This window comes from Bacillus rossius, chromosome 11, assembly GCF_032445375.1.
Source record: "Bacillus rossius redtenbacheri isolate Brsri chromosome 11, Brsri_v3, whole genome shotgun sequence".
NCBI lineage: Eukaryota > Metazoa > Arthropoda > Insecta > Phasmatodea > Bacillidae > Bacillus > Bacillus rossius.
Genome location: NC_086338.1, coordinates 39891760 through 39913052, shown reverse-complemented (window position 1 = coordinate 39913052; position 21293 = coordinate 39891760). Strand labels below are relative to the sequence as shown.

At 34.5% G+C, this 21293-nt stretch overlaps 1 protein-coding gene across 8 annotated transcripts in view; it reads left to right on the top strand.

Annotated features, from left to right (window-relative positions):
- The window catches only part of LOC134536848 (bromodomain-containing protein 8), a 53509-nt gene that overhangs the window by 18196 nt on the left and 14020 nt on the right, over positions 1–21293 (top strand). For 4 of the 8 annotated variants that reach the window (XM_063376866.1, XM_063376871.1, XM_063376863.1 and 1 more), the window contains 7 exons: positions 2255–2391; positions 3848–3958; positions 5543–6999; positions 8227–8350; positions 9670–9824; positions 11069–11209; positions 13607–14777. In XM_063376866.1, coding sequence (XP_063232936.1) covers positions 2255–2391; positions 3848–3958; positions 5543–6999; positions 8227–8350; positions 9670–9824; positions 11069–11209; positions 13607–14021 — 2540 coding nt within the window. In that variant the 3' untranslated portion in view covers positions 14022–14777. Of the gene's footprint in view, positions 1–2254; positions 2392–3847; positions 3959–5542; positions 7000–8226; positions 8351–9669; positions 9825–11068; positions 11210–13606; positions 14778–21293 lie in introns of those variants that run through there. The other 4 variants (XM_063376870.1, XM_063376869.1, XM_063376868.1 and 1 more) reach the window with 2 other exon arrangements.

Genomic DNA, 21293 nt, shown 5'->3' with positions numbered 1-21293 from the left:
AGTTGGTGGGTGACCAGACAGGTTCTCGCTGAGTGAAGTTAGAACCTATGACTTGAGCGGCCAAAGGAGGAGGTTAAAAGCAGAAATGTTTTGGAAGCAGAATATGGAGATGTTATAAAAAAAACCTAGCATTATTCACTGTCATTTCTACCGGGGTGGTTTAGATTGTGTCACCTGATGCTAAAGTACAGTGGGAAAATTGTGTAGGGCTGGTTTTTAGTGTTTGGTCAGTTCCTGAAATGAACTGATCCTGATGCCTTAGAATCAACTCTTCGATTTTGATTCCAATTACATAATGGATAGTGTTTTATCAAACTATTTCTGATTTATGTCCTTGCATACAAAAACCATTATATTATTCAACAAATGTAATTACTTATTTGTGTTTGTTAATTTACAATTACAAATATTTAAAAAATTAACCCTGAGGCCACATAGTGTATTCTGACAAAAACATTTTGGAGCTCTTAGAGGTGTCACTTTGTTTCCTCATTCTGCACTTTCGCTTTTGTTTTCTATTAAACTTTGCATGAGAATATGTTATTGGCTAGTTTTTAGTTCTGATTTATTAAAAGTTAATTTGATGAGTGACCAAAAACCTGGTTACAAATACATTTGAGTCTACCCACGAGATCAGAGTCTTGCCCTGGTGGAAATATTGTGGGATGACCAATAGCCTTTCTTTCTTGAGGATTTTTTGCATGGTTAGGATCATTCATCAACTCTGTTTGAAGATGAGCTTCACAGACTTGCCTCTGCAGAGTAGTGTATGGAAAATCGAAGTGTGATGTTGCAGCTTTCGTACCTGAATGGTCATGTAGATGCAGCTCTCATACATGAATGGCCATGGACATTTATTTTTGGTTAGTTCATTCTTTCGTCAGACCACTGCAAGTACACATTCTTACTCTTATAATTCCTCTCCATATGAAATAAATATATAAATCTACCTTCTTAAAAAATCAAAAATTAAATTTATCTGTAAGCATTAGTAGTAATTATTGAAGATAATGTTTATAGAATTTTAAAAAATGCAAATTTATGTTAACTACAAACAATATTTCAACTAATCAATTCACATTAAACCTTAAGTCAAATAAAATTGACTTCTGTTTAATTTATAACAATTTTTACTGGTAAAATATATTAAAAATTGTTATATATTTTATTTATTTCTTTAAATTTGTTTTCTTCACCATACACATTTAAAATATAAAGGCAATATAAACGAAAACGAAAGAATATTTCAGTGTGATATAAATAACCCCACCAAAAGTGGTTCAAGTAGCCCCATGTGAAACATAGTTCTAAACTTCTAATAGTTCCAAGACCAAGTAACATATGCCTCGCTAGTCATCATATAGAACAGTGAAGTGGTCTTTGCATACAGTGATACGAACTTAACATGCATAGAGTTGCGCCTAATTTTCCCGTCAGATCTTAATGAAAGAATTTTGTAAACTACATCACCACCATTAATTCACAGAAAATTGTTACCTCACAAATTTTCAATTGATATCATCATGAAATACGTTTAAGATATTTAGTTAAATCTTCTAGCGCTTCCATTAACAACTTCACTCACGAGTCACAAGCTCTCACACGGGAAATGCCGTCGTTGCTTTTATGGCTATTATTTTGGTCCGAAAATCCCCATGGCCCAAATAGCCCCACCCTACCCTATCATTTTTAACTCTGTGTGTGTATCCTATTTTCACTGACCTCTGGTAAGTTGGGGGGTTACATCCCTTGCCATTATAATACATACATAACTTGCAATTGCTGTCATGTGTTGCTAATGTGGTATTAGGTTTTTTATTTATTTTTTATAATTTACGTTTTTTTTTGACGTTTCAATACTTACTGTTGTAGATACGTACTTAAAAATAGTTTTTAAGTTTGGTAGAGTTTTTATTTAAAACAAAAAAAAAATAATAAAAATGTTTGTGATTCCATTCTCAGCAAAGTACATACGCTGTAGAAAAGTATGTGAAAATATTATTCCAAATGCATTGCTATGTGTAATGCATATGAAAATCTGGTAAATCTAGTTCTTGCAAGAATAAAGATAACAAGTTGCTTTAAATTAAACTGAACTTCAGAGTTGAATAAAGTTTCTAGGTAAATAATTTCTTGATATATATATATATTTTTTTCTTTTTAGTTTTAATCATCTGACCATAAAAGCATGTTTCAATTTTGAGGTACAGTCAGCAACTTGGAAGGTGCAAAAAGCTGTTTTCAATGTTTGCAGCCCAAGAAGTGTTGCAGACAGAGCAAGAAACAGACAAAGATGAGGAAGATGATGGCGAGCTTGTGGAAGTGAAATTTGAAGATCTGAAGGAAACTGTGCAGTGTGATGAACTGACAGATGAAGCAGTTTTGGAAATGGTAATATTTATGAATAGCAAATTTTGCTATCAAAATGGTTACAAAAAAAAATATTTTTTCTTTCTCTGTCTTTTTCTCTCTTTTTTGTTCCCATTTCCTTCACCCATCATATTATTCAGTGATTGCACTCATTCAGTAATTTAAACACGTTGCACCACAGTAATATGCTAGATAACCAAATATTCCAATGTTTATTTAATTTACATTTGCCTATGCATAAAGTATGAAAAAATGTAAACAACCGAAAAAAATTTTGGTATAATTTTCCTTTTCTTCTACCATTTTCTGGATGGAAATGAATTTCCAGACTTCAAAAACAGCAACCCACAAACATTTTCAAACATCACATCAAATATTTATTTTAAAAACGACATTAAACTATAGGTACGTAAAATATGTAATAACTTAAATTGTTTACAAAAATAATTATGTCTGACCATTGATGGAGGTTAGGCGTCCCCCATTTTCATAGATAAAGATTTTAAAATTATGTAGTGTAACACTTTCCTATTTGTGCTGAACAACAAAACTATTGATTGCTAATGTAGTAGAAAAAATGTAATTTTGAGACATTAAGATATTTTCTCGTAATAGTTTGTCTGATGTGTTACAAATCTCTTGACTTACATCATGCCATTCCAAAATGGCATCTTTTTCAGTGTTTGGAAACGTAAATAGCGGAAGAAATGTTTAAAATTATTAGGGCAATGTAATTATGTAAAATTAACTGTACTTAAAGAAAACTGTGCAAAAATAAATAGGAGATAACATTGGGAAGTGTTTACAAAATTTTGGTACTTAATGTTATTCTCGTTACGCATGTAAAAAATGTAACAAGTTATAAATATTTTCGAGTCTGGTCCTGTTGAGTATAAAGAACTGGACTTTCGAGTTTACTCTAGCTTTAGCTACTCTTTTAACTCGGCTTGAGGTTTTGAGTCTCGGCTCATCACTAATTATAGTCAAATTTTCTTTACAGATATGGTTTCAATTTTTTTTTATTTATTTATTATAAAAAGAATGAAATCATTCGTAAACTCTTTTCATAATAATTATTACATTCACTAGCTACCAGTAGCTACTACAGCAAAAAAAAATATATATTTGTTTTCTCAGAGAAAACCCTTGATTTAGTGTACTCAATCCTCTTAACACACGCCGTATTTAATTATGTAATTTTTATGTCATCCTTTGTATTAGCTGCTTTGTTTTTGTTCTTTGGTCGCAAGATTCATCACATGTTGTTTGCAAGCTGTTGTCCTAATTATGAACACGTGCTTTAATTTTTCGTTATTAGCTAACAACAGGTAGCAAGAATTTGTGATGAAGTATAAAATTCTAGGCTATTCAGAGCAGTTTTACAGGAAGAGCCTTGTAATAATTGCAATGACAAGAAAATGTAATAACTAAAATGGCACGCAGGAGATGGAGTTTAGAAACTGTGATCTGACACCAGGTGTTGGCCACAGAGGATATAGTCTGCACGGAGCCGGCGAATGTTACCATCGCGAGTGGGGCAGTGGACGTGAAAGGCAGCTGGGTGAGAGCTCTCGACTTTGGAAACGAGGTGAGTGGAAGAGCAGTGATGTGAACAGTCGTGAAGATGCGTGCTTGCATAGGTTTTGTCGTTAGGTGCTTTTATTATTATCATCATCATCTAATCTGTGTTGCATTCATTCTATTCATTACGAGCATGAGAATGAGAGTATATTGTACATTCCAGGCTAATCTGAACACTTTGGAATCGTCTACTGTCAGTAACTAAAGCAAACAGAAGCCCAAAATCCAACTTAAACATCGGTTGTTTTACACATGAAAATCATTAGCAATAATTCAAAATTATTAAAAATGGTACCTACTCATTTTTAACTTATATAATTTTGTGTATCAAGTAAACACTAAGCCTTGTTTGTTATATTCAGCATCAATTAAATACTTATATGGGTTCAGTTAATTCCTGGTTCCTTGCTGCCATCATTTCATCTGAATAATGGCCAATTTTAAGCTTTCTTTCTAATTTTCAAGTGTTACGTATATTGTGTGAAATTGACCTTGCATGTAGAGTATGTCCAGAAACTATGGAGTGATGAACTTTGTAATGTGATTGCTAGCAAGATCATAGTTCGGGGGGGGGGGGGGGGGATGTGTGAACTTTGAACAAATCATTGGAAATGCATAATGTGTGATGATGGCAACCCTGTGCAGCAAAGTCTGAAAGTGTGCACACAGTGAAAAATGGCAGGAGGCAGCATATTTTTGCCACATGTGATTCCTGGAGTGACAATGAACCAAGTGAACCATTCACAGGGTGTTTGAATTGCTTCACTTCGCTTCTGGGGACAATTGACGAATGTCGCGTATGCTTAGCCAGTGCCAGACATGCATGCTTTGGAGTAATGTCCACAGTAAAATTAGGATGCTTTTTGATATAAACAGCACAGGGAAAAAATCTTCATTTAGAGGCAAAAAAAAATTATCGGAATTGTTGATAAATTTTTGCTTATATTTTTGTGGTAATAAGTATTATACCTACCCGCAAAAAAAAAAACTTTCAGCAAATCATAATCAAATATTCATAACTGCTTCAATAAGACATTTTTATTAACACCAAAGGCAAGTTTTCCAAAAGGCAATTTAAAAATAAAAATTACAATTGTATATATGTGCACCATAAAGTAAATAAAGTGTGCACCAGTTTATTGTGGGGGCCCTTGCTCTCACCTTTCCTGCTGTTTTTTTCTTCCCGGGAAAATAGCCTGTGATCTTTGATACAACATGTTTCATCATACCTGAGCTCATGCTTTGAAAGTGCAACACTTGTATTGCCACACTTTGAGCTTTGGCTGTAATAGGTATGCCACAGCATAGTATTGTGGTTCTGCAGTGCTTCTTAGAACGTGAACGTGATGTTTGTAATTTTATTTTTTTCCTTGTTGTGACAGTAATCACTACTTGCTGTTTATCTTTGTGTCTTCTGATCGTCCTTTTTTCAGCTAATTTAATATGCCTAGTTCATAAACATAAGCACTTTACATATTTTCTTTTTACTCATACAGCAAAGCATGCTAGAAATATTTTTGTAATATTTCTTTTTTTTTTTATTGGTAAAGTATATTTGAACATCTATTACTTGGTTTTGGTTTATTTTTAGGTCAAGGAACAATATGAAGAAGTTGGCAGTCAAAATGTACAGAAACACGATGGAAAAATCATCGTAGCTATGCATGAACAAGTGATAAGCGAACCTGTGAAGGAGACAAGTCCTGAGGAGAAGAATGTGGAAGATGCCCCAGAAACAGCAGAGAGCGATCATCAAGTGAATGAGGAGGTTCTGGTGGAAGTCATAGATGCTGAGGGCGAGAAAGAGGACAATGGGGTGGTCGGCAGCGAAGTGGAAGTCGCAACGAAAGGCGAGCAGGATCTGACGGAGGGCTACGCCGTGAACGGTGCGGAGCCGAGCGGAATGGTCGTGGCGGACATGGAGCAGGAAGTGTTCAACATCCAGGAAGTCGAGGTGCCCATGTCCGAAACTGTTGCGGAGGTGGTCGAGATAATGGGGGACGAGTCCCAGAGCGAGCTCCTGGCTCCGGTGATGGGAGACATCTCGGAGCAGCAGGTCTTGGAGGTGATAGTCGGGCCTGCCTTGCCGGCTTCGAGCCCGGACCCGGCGGTCGAGCTCGCGGAGAAGCAGGACGACGTCAAAGGCGGTGACAAAGATAAACATACTGACGAAGAGTCTGATGAAGAAGTTCTGAGCAGTGATGTGAACAAGAAGGTCCGAGAGGTCATCGTGAACGACGTCGAGGCTAGCCGGCTGTCCGAAACGCCCGACACAAAACTTGAACTGGTGCCTGAGAAGTCAGAATTGGGAACCGAGGAGAGTAAAAATGGGTTTGATTCCGAAGCAGCAGAGACGGGAAAGCAAAGTGGTAAACAAAAAACAGATGATGATGATAAGGTTAGATACAGAAAGAAGAAACACTCAAAAGGAAAAAAGAAAAAACATTCCAGAGAAAAGAGGAATGATAGTAAAAGCAGGTCGAAAGAGATTGATTCAAAGACTGATTCAAAATCATCAGAAAAGAAAGAAGTTGAAAAAAATGCTGAAGATGTAACAAAAGATAAAGTTAAGAATGATGGTAAAATTGGTGTAAAAAAGAAGGATGATAAAACAGAAATAATAGTTCAGAAGAAAGAGGTTGCCAAAGAAGAAAAGAAAGGGATTATAAGAGAGGTTTCACCAGAACAAGTAAAAACTTCTAAAGAAGGCAAAAATATGTCTGATCTAATCCAGAAGAATAGAAGTGGGAAGGAAGATGGAAAACAGACAAAAAATTTGAACATTGACAAGAAGGAGAAAGAACCGATGAAGGAAATGAAACCAGTTTCAAATGAAACTGACTCTTCAAGAGATAAGTTACTCAATTCAAAAGAATCTTCCAAGAAAGACAAAGGATCTGTGATTGAAAAACCGTATCGGGGCCATCGCAAGGGACAGGATGTTAAAAACGAGGATGTTCCTGCCAAAGAGGAGGTCCCACGCAAAGATAAGAAGGACAAGAAAGATGTTGCTCATAAGAAATCTGATAAGAGCTCTGACAGTGAAGGGTGAGTTGTTTTTTGTCATCACAATCATCATCATCTCATAATCCTAATCATCATTCGTCAATCATCCATCAATTAATCATTAATTGATTCATTAAAAAGCAGGCAAAGGCTGTATTCCAGTTTCTACTGTTCAGCACTGGTTACCGAAAGTATTTGTTATATTTATTTATTTATATATACTGAACTTGCTGTCTGCAAACAAATAGAATCCAACATGCATTTCCATATTAAGGGCTTCATGAAGTGTGATTATTCTAATTTTCGAATATTAAAACCAATAGCTTATTGTTTGTATTAGCCAGCTGACCTCTCACACTCTTCACCCTCGGGCTAGCAGCTGTTCTTACCAGTAAAAGTTTTCCCGAAAATTATCTTTACCGAGAGTGCCAACCAGTAAAAATCTTGCGTACTGCTCAAATTAAGAATTGATTTTTGTTTGATACTTAAAGAGCACTTTTGTAAAAAAATAAAAAAAGAATTCACTCAAACTTGTATTAATTATATATATAAATGAAGTATGTAGTTTCTTGTACAACACTTGTAATTATAAAGAGTCTTAAACTCATCATAACATGATATGATAGATGTGAAAAATTTTTGTATCATAGGTAGGTAAGTTGTATCAGTAAAATAGTGTTGAAATAGATTTCAGCATTTCTTGACTAGCAATAAAATCTCTGTGAGAGTGCATATAAAAAATTTTTTGTATGGATTTGGTACTAAATGTTTTGAAAATCATCTGTGCTAATAAAAATAGCTACGTAATTCAAGACATAACAATGAGTATTTTTTTGGAGGGGGGGGGGGGGGGATAAGGAGTTTCCCTTATTGTGTTAAGTCTCTTCGACAATGTGGTTGTTAGTGACTGGAAGGAATTTTCTGCAGTTGGTAACCATCCCAGATATTTCCTGGAGTGACTGAGAACCATGTAAAAAGGGAAATCTGGGGGAATGGATGGACAAGGGTCATTTTGTGTTGTCATATTGTTCATCTGGTTTTGGTATTCCCACCCTTTTTTAAACTAAAATCAGTTTTTGTATTCTCACACTTTTTTAAATTAAATTGAGCGGTTACAGGATCCATTTTTTTTTTTCTATCATTGATGGAGAAAATTTTTACTGATGTTAGTGAAGCAGTACCAGCCCAAATTTCGCTAAAGTAAACTATATTGTTAGCATGAGTATAAATTGAATTAATTACAATTTTTTTTTATTTTCTCTCTCCCAGAGGGACTGGTTCTGGGTTCTTGAAGGAACCGACTCCAGCACCAACCGACGAAGAGGACGAAAAACCACTTGCTGAGATAGCAGATGAGAAGAAACTGCAACTGGTTTCAAACATTTTAGCCAAGGTAGGTTTTCAGCAGCGGTTAAATCTTTTTCTGTAAAAAAAATTGAAAAAAATTATAACTAGGGAATAATTCCTTGAATAGGTTGTAACCTTGCAACTTTTTTCCTCTCTTTAACCACTTAACTCTGATAATATGCAGTAACATTGTAAGCAAGACTTTATTGGTATTATTCGTAGTTCAGTTTTAGTGGCACCAGTTTACTTTTCTTCTGAGGGGAGGATTTTTAATCTAAAATGTGATTAGAAAAAAAATTATAATTAATCTAATTTAAGAGGGATTAGGCCCGGCCATCTTGGTTCTTAAAATATTAAGCCCCTGCTTGCAACACATGGATTAGGTGTAGTGTGTATCTTTTCAACTTATCTTTTATAATGGTGCAAAAACAAAACACATAACTGTCATCTGTCAACATGTTTAATTGTCTAGCACACATAAAACAGTTTAGACTTTTAGTGTAAGTGAATCCTTGGACTATTTTCCCTTGTTTTCTGTCAACTAGACTTTAGTGTATAGCAACTATGTCTGAGTTAAAATGTGTACAGTTTTTCAGATGCTGGTTTTAAAAAGTTTATGAATTATAGTTGGGCAAAAGCAATACAAAAAAAATGGATGCTGCTTTTATTTTTGCTCTGTTGGAGATGCAATGATTTTTGAAGAATAAATCCCAATTTTATTCAGTGTAAATATTCCTCATGTGACAGAAAGATAATCACTGGAAGCAAGATTAACAACTGTATGCACCCGAACAAAATCCGAGGTTTTTTTTCTTTAAAACCGCTCACAAAAAAACATGGGTTAGCCTGGTATTGTGCACAAATAAAAACCCAAGTATGCATCAGCATGAATAAAAGCAAAACGGGGTAAATATTCTTGACAAGTCCATAATTCTGTGTAAATTAAAAGTATTACTTGTCTTGATTCACCTATAATTTTATACTAGCTAATAACCCATTGCTAGAAACCCGTGAATTTTGCGGATTCAATGACCTCCAGGATAGACTCCAATATCCTCTACACACTCGGGCGAATGCCAACTGTTCATCGGCCGCTGACTTGTGGGTCGTCTCGACTGGGTGGCCTGTGATTCGATATTTCTATGAGTGAGAGTCTCTAATTGGCCCTCGGTCCTCCAGATTAACAGAGGACCAATGACAGAAGCAGCACTAAGGTATAATTATTTGAATTTTAGCATAACACGAAATGAATCCGCGAAATTCGCGGGTATCTACCCATTGCATGAATCGTTTTAAAGAAGCATTACAATTTTTTGCCGGTCCATGCGTGGGTTGGGGCGAGCGTGAGGTTGTGGCTGGCCGCAGGAGGAGAGGCCAGCTCGCGGCGCGGAGCCTCAGTCCGGCGAGGACGACAAGGCGAGCGACGCGGAGCCGTCGAGAGTCGCAAGCAAGAAGCAGCGCGCCGCTGCCAGCACGCCGATAGACTCCGTGCCCAACAGCCCGGCAGCCTCCTTCACGACGTGAGTGTCCGTTCCCCAGCTGCCGGCGGTCGTGTTCACGGGTCACATTCCCGGGAAATCATGCAGCACCTCCGCAGAATACAAAAGTCATTAGGAGTTCCAAAAATAAATAACAACTGTGCTGGAAGTCTTGAAACTTTCATTTGTTTTCCAGCATCTTTTTTACACTAACTTGATATTTGTTTTTTTTTTATGCCCAACTTCAGTTTATAGTCACATATTTAGTTTAAGTAGTTGGAGACTGTGCATTTTTTTTAATCATGTCTTAATTGGGGAAACTATACCTGACAATGTTTTTTTAGTTTTTAACATCAAATGTTGGCACGGTTTTTTGTGAGTATTGCATTTATTTTTTTTATTACTCTTAATTTTGGTCAACTTATGTAAGCAGGGACACTGTGATAAAAATTAAGTTATTAGAAATTTTATTGAAAGGTCCTGAAAAAGTTTTCAAAAGTGGTTCACCAGTTATTTGTGGACATCCTGTTATAATTTGGGGGGGGGGGGGGGGGGGGGAAAGGAAAAAAAATGCTTTTTTTTCTTCTGTTGTTAAGTTTTCTGGCTATGATGATTGTACTACTGTACTGCTATATGAATTTAAATAGATAGTTTCCATCACCTAACTTGCATTAAGGAAAGAACAACACATTTGAATGGAAACCCCAAGGATAAAATAAAAAGACTCATACCTATAAATTCAGCGGATACTCCAGCAGTCAAATCCATTCAACAAATTGTACTGATGAACACAAAACCACAGACGTCATCTACATAAATTTAAAAAAAATAGCTTTGGGCAATAAATCCTTGTCAAATAAAGAGCAGCAAATGAAGAAAAATAGCAACTTTGTATGTAGTGATTGTGATAAAAATAACCTGGGACAAACAAGTGAAAAAAAACAAACCGCATAAATAACACAATTAAAATACAGAGGACAGAATAAAAGCCTACAACAAAGTAGGACAAAAGAAAATATAACACAAGATTTCAATGTGTTTCTGGGCCTAGAATCTGTTTCCTTCTTCAGGCTAGTCTAGGGATGGTAGAAGCTATCACTGTTTATGTTAACAAAGTGGGAATCCAATAATTTGAATGCCCCCCACAAACAAGTACCTCATGTGAGTTAATAATGGATTTTGTTTAGAAATTTGTTGTAATAACTGCACAGTCCTAGTTGGTTCCAGCCAAACACCCACCACCAATAAAGGTGTAGCGCAGTAGAGCGGGCCGCTGTCTGTTGCAGGGATGAGGAGCGAGAACACAAGGCCTGGAAGAAGGCGATCATGCTGCTCTACAATCGCCTGGCCACTCACAAGTACGCGTCGCTGTTCCTTCGACCCATAACCAACGACCTCGCACCGGGGTACAGCAGCTACATATACAGGTCAGTGTGCGGGAATGAGCATGACGTTGCCTCAAGGTCGCGTTTTAAAATCATGCACTTTCCAATCCTTTCGATTTTCTTCGAATCTGTTTTTCACCAGCCAATATGAAGCAGCAGTTGCAGGATGTTCAATGTTATAATAGTACTGCTATATTAAAATGCACATAATGCTAGTATAATATGTGCAAATACGTTTAACTTCTATATGCACGTACAAAAAAAATTTGGTCTCGTAAGAATGTACTAACTGATAATTATGGACAAGATTTTATGTATTTAATTTTATGCCATTTTTGTTGTCCAAACAAGAGATTTATGTGTTTTGATTTTATTTTTTATGAACTCTATTCATTCACAAAGATAGCAAAATTTTCAACAAATACGACACTTCCTTGTTCAATGAAACTTACTTCAGCCAAACAGTGTCATTTTGACTAATACATGATGCACTTTTACAATTTAATTAAATTGTAATAAGCGTGTCTAACTTCGGGGAACTAAATTACTAATAACATTTACAATACAAAAAAAATTCCAAATATATATAGTACATTCATTTTGACACTAACTCCATGCTAAATAATTTACATTCATTGAATTTAATTATTAAAAGATTATGTTTTTGTTGAGAGTTGTGTTTTCATTAAATATGCTGATTAATTTCATGATTTTTTTGTTGCATTTTGGTTCTTTATGGTATATTAAGTTGCATTTTGATGTTATATGGTGTATTGGCAGGCTGGCAGGCAAATAGGCAGGCAATTAGGCAGGCAGGCAGGCAATTAGGTAGACAATTAGACAATTGTCCATACCAATATACTAAAACAAATTATAAAGTAGTAACAGCTACACATTATTAAAATCTATGAAACTAGTAACCCAAGAACTGAATCAATCTCTACTGCTTAGTACGGAGCAAAGTGGCGCAGTTGTTAGATCATGTACTCGCAATGATAGGCCCAGATTTGTCTCTGTCCAACCATCATAATTTCCATTTTAAAGGGGCCCGCCTACATGTTACATCAAATGTGTTGTAGACGTTCAGCAGTTTACGTTTTATGAAGAAACTGTTTGACCTGCGCAATTTTTTTTATATAAATAAAAGAGATTAAAATACATTCTATGTCACTGCGGTGTCTGCATCGATCTAGAATACATATGTCATAATAATATTGCATGCTGAAAACGGCAAAATAACGTATTTTAAGATGCCGACAGAACTCGTGGTTTTGAATATTTTTAAAGAAATCCACCGCAGGAACATGTATCATTCTTTTGTCATCCATCGCATGTATAGTTTGCACCATGTCACAGCATTAAATTTCGAGAAATTTGTGATTTCCTATCGCATGTTTTGTGTCAATGTGCTGACCAGCATGTGGCGCCCTCCAGACCCCGCCGTACCCGCAGACAAAGCGCGCGAGAGAACTACCTCTCACTCTACTGGGTGAGGGGTGGGGGGCTGTTTCTGCTTCCGCCCCTTCTTGGCGTCCTCTTTAGTTCCCTTCGCGATCTGGGTTGTTTGTGTGCGCGAGCTCCGGTGGGGTTCGTCTGACGGAGGAACGGTCTGCCCTGTCAGTGTAGGCTCAGTACTGCAGCTGATTTCACTGCCATGAAAATTCCACATGATCCAAGGCGAGGGAAGAAGGCTATAGCGCGATAGTGTTACGACGACAAGAAAGGAGATGATTTTAACAGTATACAATTAACAGTTGCCTTATTTATTTACAGGGGAAGCTGTGAATACTTTTCTGATGAGCTCAGCATGTGTTACTTTTATCTTCACAATCCTAAGAATAAAAACATTATTTAATGCTCCACCCTCCATAGGCATGCCATCATTTACTAATATAATACCTTCGTGACACTGACCATTACCACAAAAAAAATAACAAATACAATTTAAAAACGAATAAACTTTTAGTAGCGAAAATCTCCACAGGCAAGACTAATTCTAACCAACTGCAGACATAAATACACAATATATGTAAACATCATTAAAACATACTAATAAATAAAAAAGCAAACATTTCAGCCCTTCCCTTCGGTATTTTATCGGGTGAATTGGGGGGGGGGGGGGAGAGAAAGGGAAGGTGAACAAAAAAACTAACTACACAGTGTACAACGTACATAGCATACAGCACGTCCCATTGTGCTAAAGTCCTGTATAATCTAGCGAATACACGACTCGTATACCTTACACTCAAAGTTACAAGATACTTCATTTACATCGTTTCGAGTAACATTGTTTTTAGTAACCAGGTGAAAGATATTTTCACTGTAGCTTAAATCATATTTAAATTTTAAATTTTCATTTCTTGTACAGCTAGTTTTATAGAAATACACATTATGATGTAAATATTTATATTATACCTATGTAAAAATATTCTGTTTTAGGTCTCATGATATTCCCGTTGTTTCAATATATTCCGCAAGTCCAAAACCTGCAGATGGGGTGGGCTGCTCTAAATGGTTTTCTACGCCACAAAGAAGTGCTCATGGGACAACAAAATTGATAGAATTATTTGCCGAAACTTCTTGTTCATCTGAAATAACAGACTTAAATTCGCGATCAGAATTTTCAAATGATATTACATCATTACCACCAACACCAAATAAAGATTCGGCTCCCTATAGAGGTGTTTCAGAAGAAGTGGAGATAGGGACTGGGGAACCTGATTGCACAGCCAATGACTCAATGGATATATTAGAACCTGAACTACATGGTCGCAGGATATTCGATGTGAAAGGCCTGTTTTCGCAAATTTCAAAAATATGCCAACTGCTCTTTCAGCAACATGGAATTCTTTAAAGAAGCAAGACGAAGAATGCAGAGCATTTTTTTACTTTCGGTGTTCAATGTGTGGAACAGTTGAAACACTAAATACAGAGAACCCATCAAAACAATTTCAGATGAATATTAATGATGCTTGAACTACCGGCATGCTGATAACGGGACAAGGTTATGCACAAATGAGGGACATAACATCAACATTAGAAATTCCATGCATGGCCAAAGAGACTTTCCAGAGGCACCAAAGGAGTTTGTCATCGGTGATAAACAATGCCGCTTGGGAGGAAATGGAAGCTGCAGGAAAGGAAAAATATTATTTGGCCATATCTGGAGGTACTGTTGACGAAAATGGCACACCCATTATTAAAATAATAACTGATGGAACTTGGTGCAAAAGATCGTTTGGAATTTGGAACTAGTTACAGGGCCTTGTCTGGAATGGTGAGTAAATAGTAATACACAATTACATTTGAATATGTGTGTATGAGAATGTGCGTGTGTTTAAGCGAACATTTCATTTGTTGTCAAAACTTACTTTGTACTTATTTACAGGCTTGTATTATTGGAGCGCGCAGTAGAAAAGTATTATTTGCAAGCACTAGAAATTCCTACTGTTGCATATGCGCTCGATCTTCCACTAAGAACGAACCATCACATGAACATATTTGTTATAAAAACTGGTTAAAAACACCAACAGCGATGGAAGCAGATATAATTGTGGAAGGTTTCAAAAACAGCATGTCAATGCACAATTTGAAATATGGGTACATTATAGGTAAGGTCAGAACATAAGTTAGCACTTTGAAAAATAAATTTATATATGTATTTTTAGATTTTTATATTATCTTTCCAACAGGAAAATATGATCTTATGTAATTTTGAATCGGGTAGATTTGGCACGGTTTAATGAAGTGGCAATATGCTATAAAATGACAGTTACCAATTATCAACATGTGAAAACTATATACTATTTTGGAAAAATATGGGTAAACATTTAAAGCAGAACTGTAAGTTTTATTACATTAATTTCATTATTCATGTAACCGAACCACTTTTATATTGAGTTAACGTTCGAAACTTCGCTTTAAGAACAGTTCATATTTTAGCTTCACGTTATATTGAGCACCCAAAGTTTTAAATTTGTCAGAATTTGTTTTAAACTGTGATACTGTTTAAAGTTTATTTCTACAACCTGTTTGTGTTAATTCAAAATTTTAACATATTTCGAATTGTGATACACGGTTTGTTGTGGTCATTTGTTTTCAATACAGGAGTTACATTGTTATGCGCACTTTTTCATTACTATACTCTTCTTTTACATAAATATTTCCGTTTATCATGTGGTTTTATTTCGTGCATCGTGATTCTTTTACATTTTTTTCACGTAACACGACTGACATCTCTATTTTACTTCGTTTGAAGAAACCTTCCTAGCTACTTAAAAACAAGTACACATTCTCATCAATCCTTTTTACAGGTACTTTCTCAGAACTTGAAAGTTTAAAAACGGACGACTAAACTGATACGAAACAGTGGTTATTTTTATGTAACCCAATATGTTATTATTAAAAAGCTAGAGCTACTTGCCTATTCTAGGTATTAAATTCATTTGAATACTTTAAGAAACATAGTAAAAGAGATAAAAAATAGTTATAAGTTAAAGGAAGATTTTCGTATTCAAACACAATTCCTAAATTTGTTTAATTTGTTTAATTCGTCCAAGTGGTTAAGTTTCTTAACGACTTTTTTCAGTGATATAACTTAAAATATTTATCAACAAGCATGATCCGTAGCATGAATATAATAACATTTCTGTTCTATATGTACTGTATTGATAATAATATAATCATACACCAGAACGGCTCATGATTGCAATTACATCACTTTCTTTAGGGTAGTTCGTAATGAATGTTTTTTCAATGCTAACATTAAATATGTGTTAATTTACCTATAGGAGATGGAGACAGCAGTGTTATGGCGCAACTCACAAAAGCCCAGCCTTATGGACCAGAATTCACCATAACCAAAATTGAATGTTCTAATCACATACTCAGAAATTACCTTCGGCGAATAAGAGACATAAGCACGAAAACTAAGAATCCTGTTTGGCAAGTTCCACTGAGTGCAAGAAGAGCTATTACTGTTGATAGGCAACTTCGTTTGCGGTCTGCTGTGACAAGTGCTATGAAGTACAGGGCTGGTCAAGCAGACTTAACTTTACAACAAAAGATTAATGAACTGAAGAAGGATATACAAAATGGCCCATTCCATGCTTTTGGAGACCACAGCATGTGTCAGGAACGAGGGTATTTCTGTACAGGTCCAAAGCAAGATGAGGATAATATAGTTCCAGATTTGAAAGTAGTTGGTATTTGGGATGAGATTTTAGCAGCCAGAAATATTGTTGCTTCCCACGCAGCTAGCCTCATTCACAATGTTTCAACAAACAGGGCAGAGTCCTTCAATTCCATTATTTGCAAATATGTAAGTGGAAAGAGAGTGAATCATTGTCTTCGTGGAGGATACAATATAAGGTGTGATTTGTCAGTGATAAATGTAAATAGCGATGGCAGAACACAGGGTATAATTCACAAGAGTTTAACAAGACACAGCCCAGGGAAAATTTGCAAACAAAACATTCTAAGTAAACAAAATTCAGTTTCAAAGCGGCGTAAAAGACGCAATCAGAAACATATAATACGAAAAAGAAAACGTTTGGTAATGAGTGGCCCAGACTGTCATTACGGCATTTTTTGTGTTTCTTTATTTTATTACAGACCATACAATGAGCTCAGCTTAAACAAAAGTTATTGATAATTTTATTTATGGATAATGTTTTTTTACTCATTTATTAGTTTTAATTTATTTCCAAACTATTTTGTTTTATTAGCTTAAGCAAGCATCTTTCAAATAAAATTTTTTTGTAGCTTCCAAACACTTTTAGCATATATTATTCTAATGATTATCGTAATTTAGTGAGTTTGGATTATTTTTATGTCTTTCCTGGTATGTTAGGTCTTTTGAGATCTAGGCGACGTTTTTACACCTTGAGTAATTGAGCTTGTGTTTCTGGTAGTGCATGTTTCACAGTTTTCAATGAACAGATTCTTAAAAATGTAAACAAATCTGACAATGGAAATCGGTAAACATAATTTCCATAAAATGATTATGCTTTGGTGTTGTTCATACTGTATTTTACAGAAGGCGGTTAAAATGAATATGATTATGTGTATTAAAAATTTGTTTACTAATGTACTGTCTAGTTATGCTGCTATGTCATAATTAGCAACTGCGTAGTATTGTCACTGAGACAATTTTCTATGACATCAATAGAAAACAAATATTCATCTAGATTTGTAGAAAAGCAAGTTACTATTGTGAGATCATTAATAGAATTTTTATTATTATAAACTCTGTACACATGAAGTGCATTTTTTATAATCGATAATATATAGAAGTGACAAAAATTAGCTCCTCCGCATTTATATACTTGAATGCAGTAGCAGTTACTTATTTTGTAGCCACGAAGATTTGTAGCTGGGATTTCTATGTTTTCCAGCCAATTCTCTGTCAGACAGGTTTATCATACATAATATCTAGATACATAGTTAGGCAGTTTAACTTATTTTTAGGCAGATTTTTTAACGAATTAAAGAAAGTAGTTGGTAATGTTTAGAACAATCAGTAATATCCTGTTGCTTGTATTTCTTGCAATCGGCTGTTTTCAATAGCATATTTATAGATACTGATTTTCGGAAAACTTATTTAAATGTATAATTCAAGCATGAGTATATTAACTATTGCAAATATTCACATATTATACAAAACTAAATGATACAAAAAAACCAAAGAAGCCATAAACATAAAACAGAAATTGTTTGGCGTAAACATGTTCATTTTTCCCCACCATATTTTCTTTATAATATAAGCAAAGTTGTATTTCTCACAAAGTAAAGCTGTGACATGAATCGTCAAAAAAAAATGTTCGTTGGGAAAAAAACTTATTTTTTCTGTCAAATCTAATTACACGAACGCTCACTAAGTGTCCATCATAGTGCGTAAATCAGTTCAGGAAACAACGGTTTCAACCTCCAAAATTTTTTTTTCAAAGCTGAATTTTTGCACAGTGGTAGAGTCAACTATGCTTAATAACATACCGAAAGTTTACCGCTGTAGTTATTGTGCATATTACGGAAAAAGTGCAGTTAAGTCCTAGATGACAGCGACTTGCAGCAATACATTAAAATACCTTCCATTCATATAGTTTTAAACGTAGACTCTCCGTAAAATCATCAAAATAATCTGGAAATGCTATTACCCACATTCACATTGAAACAAAGTCAGAAAGGTAATATTAAAGGTGTGATATAAATCTATTAATTAATTTAATGAGTTTTTTTATCTCAATCAAGGACATAATAAACTGATTATAATATTAACGACTGGTCTGACGTAATACCTAACTACTTAATTGAAAATTTTTGAGAATTACTTAAGCTTTTAAATGACATACTTTGCAAAACGCTAGCGTAAATTATTACAATTCTAGAGCGTTCCGAGCGAAATAATGTTGCGTGGGTACGGTGCTAGAGTCGCAAGAGCAGGAACGAATTTCGCTCTTACGAAATAGAGATTTCTGGAATTTTTTACCCACACAGAAATTGAGTAAAGTGGTAATACCATTCTTTTTTAATAACATGTAAAAGTTTACCCCGTAATCCTTGTGCGTCACACCGAAAACGTGCAATAAAGTCCTAAATAATATTTTTTGAGCGTTCCACAATATTGCACTCCGTAGACTTCATTATTATATAAAACATTCAGTAAATAAAACCATATTAAAATAAAAAAAATTCCACATTATAAACCTAATTGAAAAACATCTCTTTATATTTTTCTGAACATGCAATATTATAATAATATTAGGAAAAAGTATTTGTCATTAAAATTTAGGTATAAGGAATGAAAATATACATTACATAAACGTGCTGACTTTGACGTAAAAATTGTTTAAAAGACGTGGTTGTAAATTTCGTAAACTTTGAATTGGCATATTTTGTAAGATACTGGTACAACTGGCATGACCGCAGAAGCGTTCCGAGCGTGGTGTGCGTACCGCACTGTGGCGGTGCTAAAATCGCACGGACTGGGACGATTTTCACTGTTAGAAAACAAAGGTTTTTAATGTATGGAAGATTATTCCAAATATGAAATTTGGTACAGAAGCATTAAAAAGTATTCTTAGTGACATATAAAACGTTCACCGCCGTTAACCATTTGCGTCACACCAACAGCGTGCAGTTAATTCCTAAATGATATTTTCTGCAACGATCCAAAAAAAATGCTTTTCATAGATGTAATATAGATAGTTAACTCTCAGTATGGACACCAAAATAATCGAAAAACATTGCCATATATAATGACAGTGATAAAAATCACAAATTTTGTAACACCTTATCATTAATAGACAATTAAAATCATTGAAGTTAAGAAAACATATTCTACTCAATTTTATGGAAATATAAATACAAATTACATAAATATGAACAGCCCGACGTAAAAAGTGATTAATGAAACGTTGTTGCGAATTTCATAAGCGTAAATTGGTATATATTTTATGAGTCTGGTATGATTTTTTCCGACTGCTGGAGCGTCCTGAGCTGCGTAGTGTTTCCAACGCCAGCGACTCATAGCATCGCTGCAGTGCGGTACACTACGCAGCTCAGAACGCTTCAGTGGCCAGATAAATTGTACCAGACTCTAAACAAATACACTAATTTAAAGGCAAACAAATATGCAACAACGTTTATAAAAGCGTTTTTTCCCATTGAACTCTTATAAATTTTACAATTTGTGTTTATTTTTACATTAAATAATATAATTATGGTTTTATTAACTTTAGTATAGTATAATTATGGTTTTATTAACTTGTCTATCAAAAAAATATCTAAGAATAATGTAATTTTTATCACTATAGCCATGCACAGCAATGTCTTTAGATTATTTTGTTGTTCATGTTGAGAGTACACTACATAAATTGCATTTATGAAATGCTTTTTTGTAGATCATTGTAAAATATTACCATTTTGGGCTTAAATGCACTTTTTGGTGTAACGTTCAAGGTTTGCGGCGGTAAACTTTTAATATGTTACTAAGATGTGTTTATCCTTCCACTGTACGAAATTTCAGTTTTGTAATAATTTTTCAATGCATTAAAAAGCTTCAATTCATAGGAACGAAAATCGTCCCGGCCCGAGCGACTTCAACATCGCCGCAGTACAATGCACACTACCACACTCAGAACACTTCTGCAGTCAATCAATTATACAACCATCTTAACAAATATACCAATTTAAAGCTTAAAAAATACATAAATTTATTCATCTTAATTTTCATGTCAGTCAATTTATATAACTGCAATAAATAATTCCATTCTTCATATATTCGGATAAAAATCTTTTCCTAATATTATTAAAGAATTGCATGTGTAGTAAAACATATACAAACTTTTAACTTTTAATTTTATTACGTAAAAAGATGCTTTTGTAGACAGCAGTAAACATAATTAATAGTAATAACGTTTACGGGTTGAAAATATTGTGGATCGTTCAAGAAGCTATTATTTAGGTCTTAAATGCATGTTTTTGGTGATACGCACAAGGTCTACAGCGGTAAACTTTCGGTATGTTATTAAGCATAGTATAATCTACCACTGTACAAAAATTCGGCTTTTGAAAAAGTATTGAGGATGAATACTTTGTTTCCTGGTCTAATTATAGAGATTTAACGAAGGCTGCTAGCCAGCACACAATTCAACTTAAAATAGCTTAATCATTTATGCTAAATATTTTACAATAGACCCCTTGATTTATTTATTTTAGATAAAATAATTGAATTATAGTAATGATATAATAAAAGATATAAAACCTGACTTTGTAGGTACTTAACGATTTATATTTTCGTACTTTTTATGAAGCATCAAACTAATTTTTTAATATTTCAAAATCTTAACACATTTTCGGATAAAGGCTTGGTTAAAAATCTTGCATTGTCTGGTTGAAAATAAAATGATGAATTAGGATTATAAACAATAATTAATTGGTATTTATATAATTTTAAATTTAAATACTATTTTTTAATATAATATCTACCAACAGATAGAAATCATATGTCTCTTAGTGTTTTCGACTGAAACATTGCTAACAGAAATAATTTAAGAGTTGATTTTTAAATTGTATAAAGACTCGTTCATAAAGGAAAACCAATAGAAGTATATATATATATATAGAT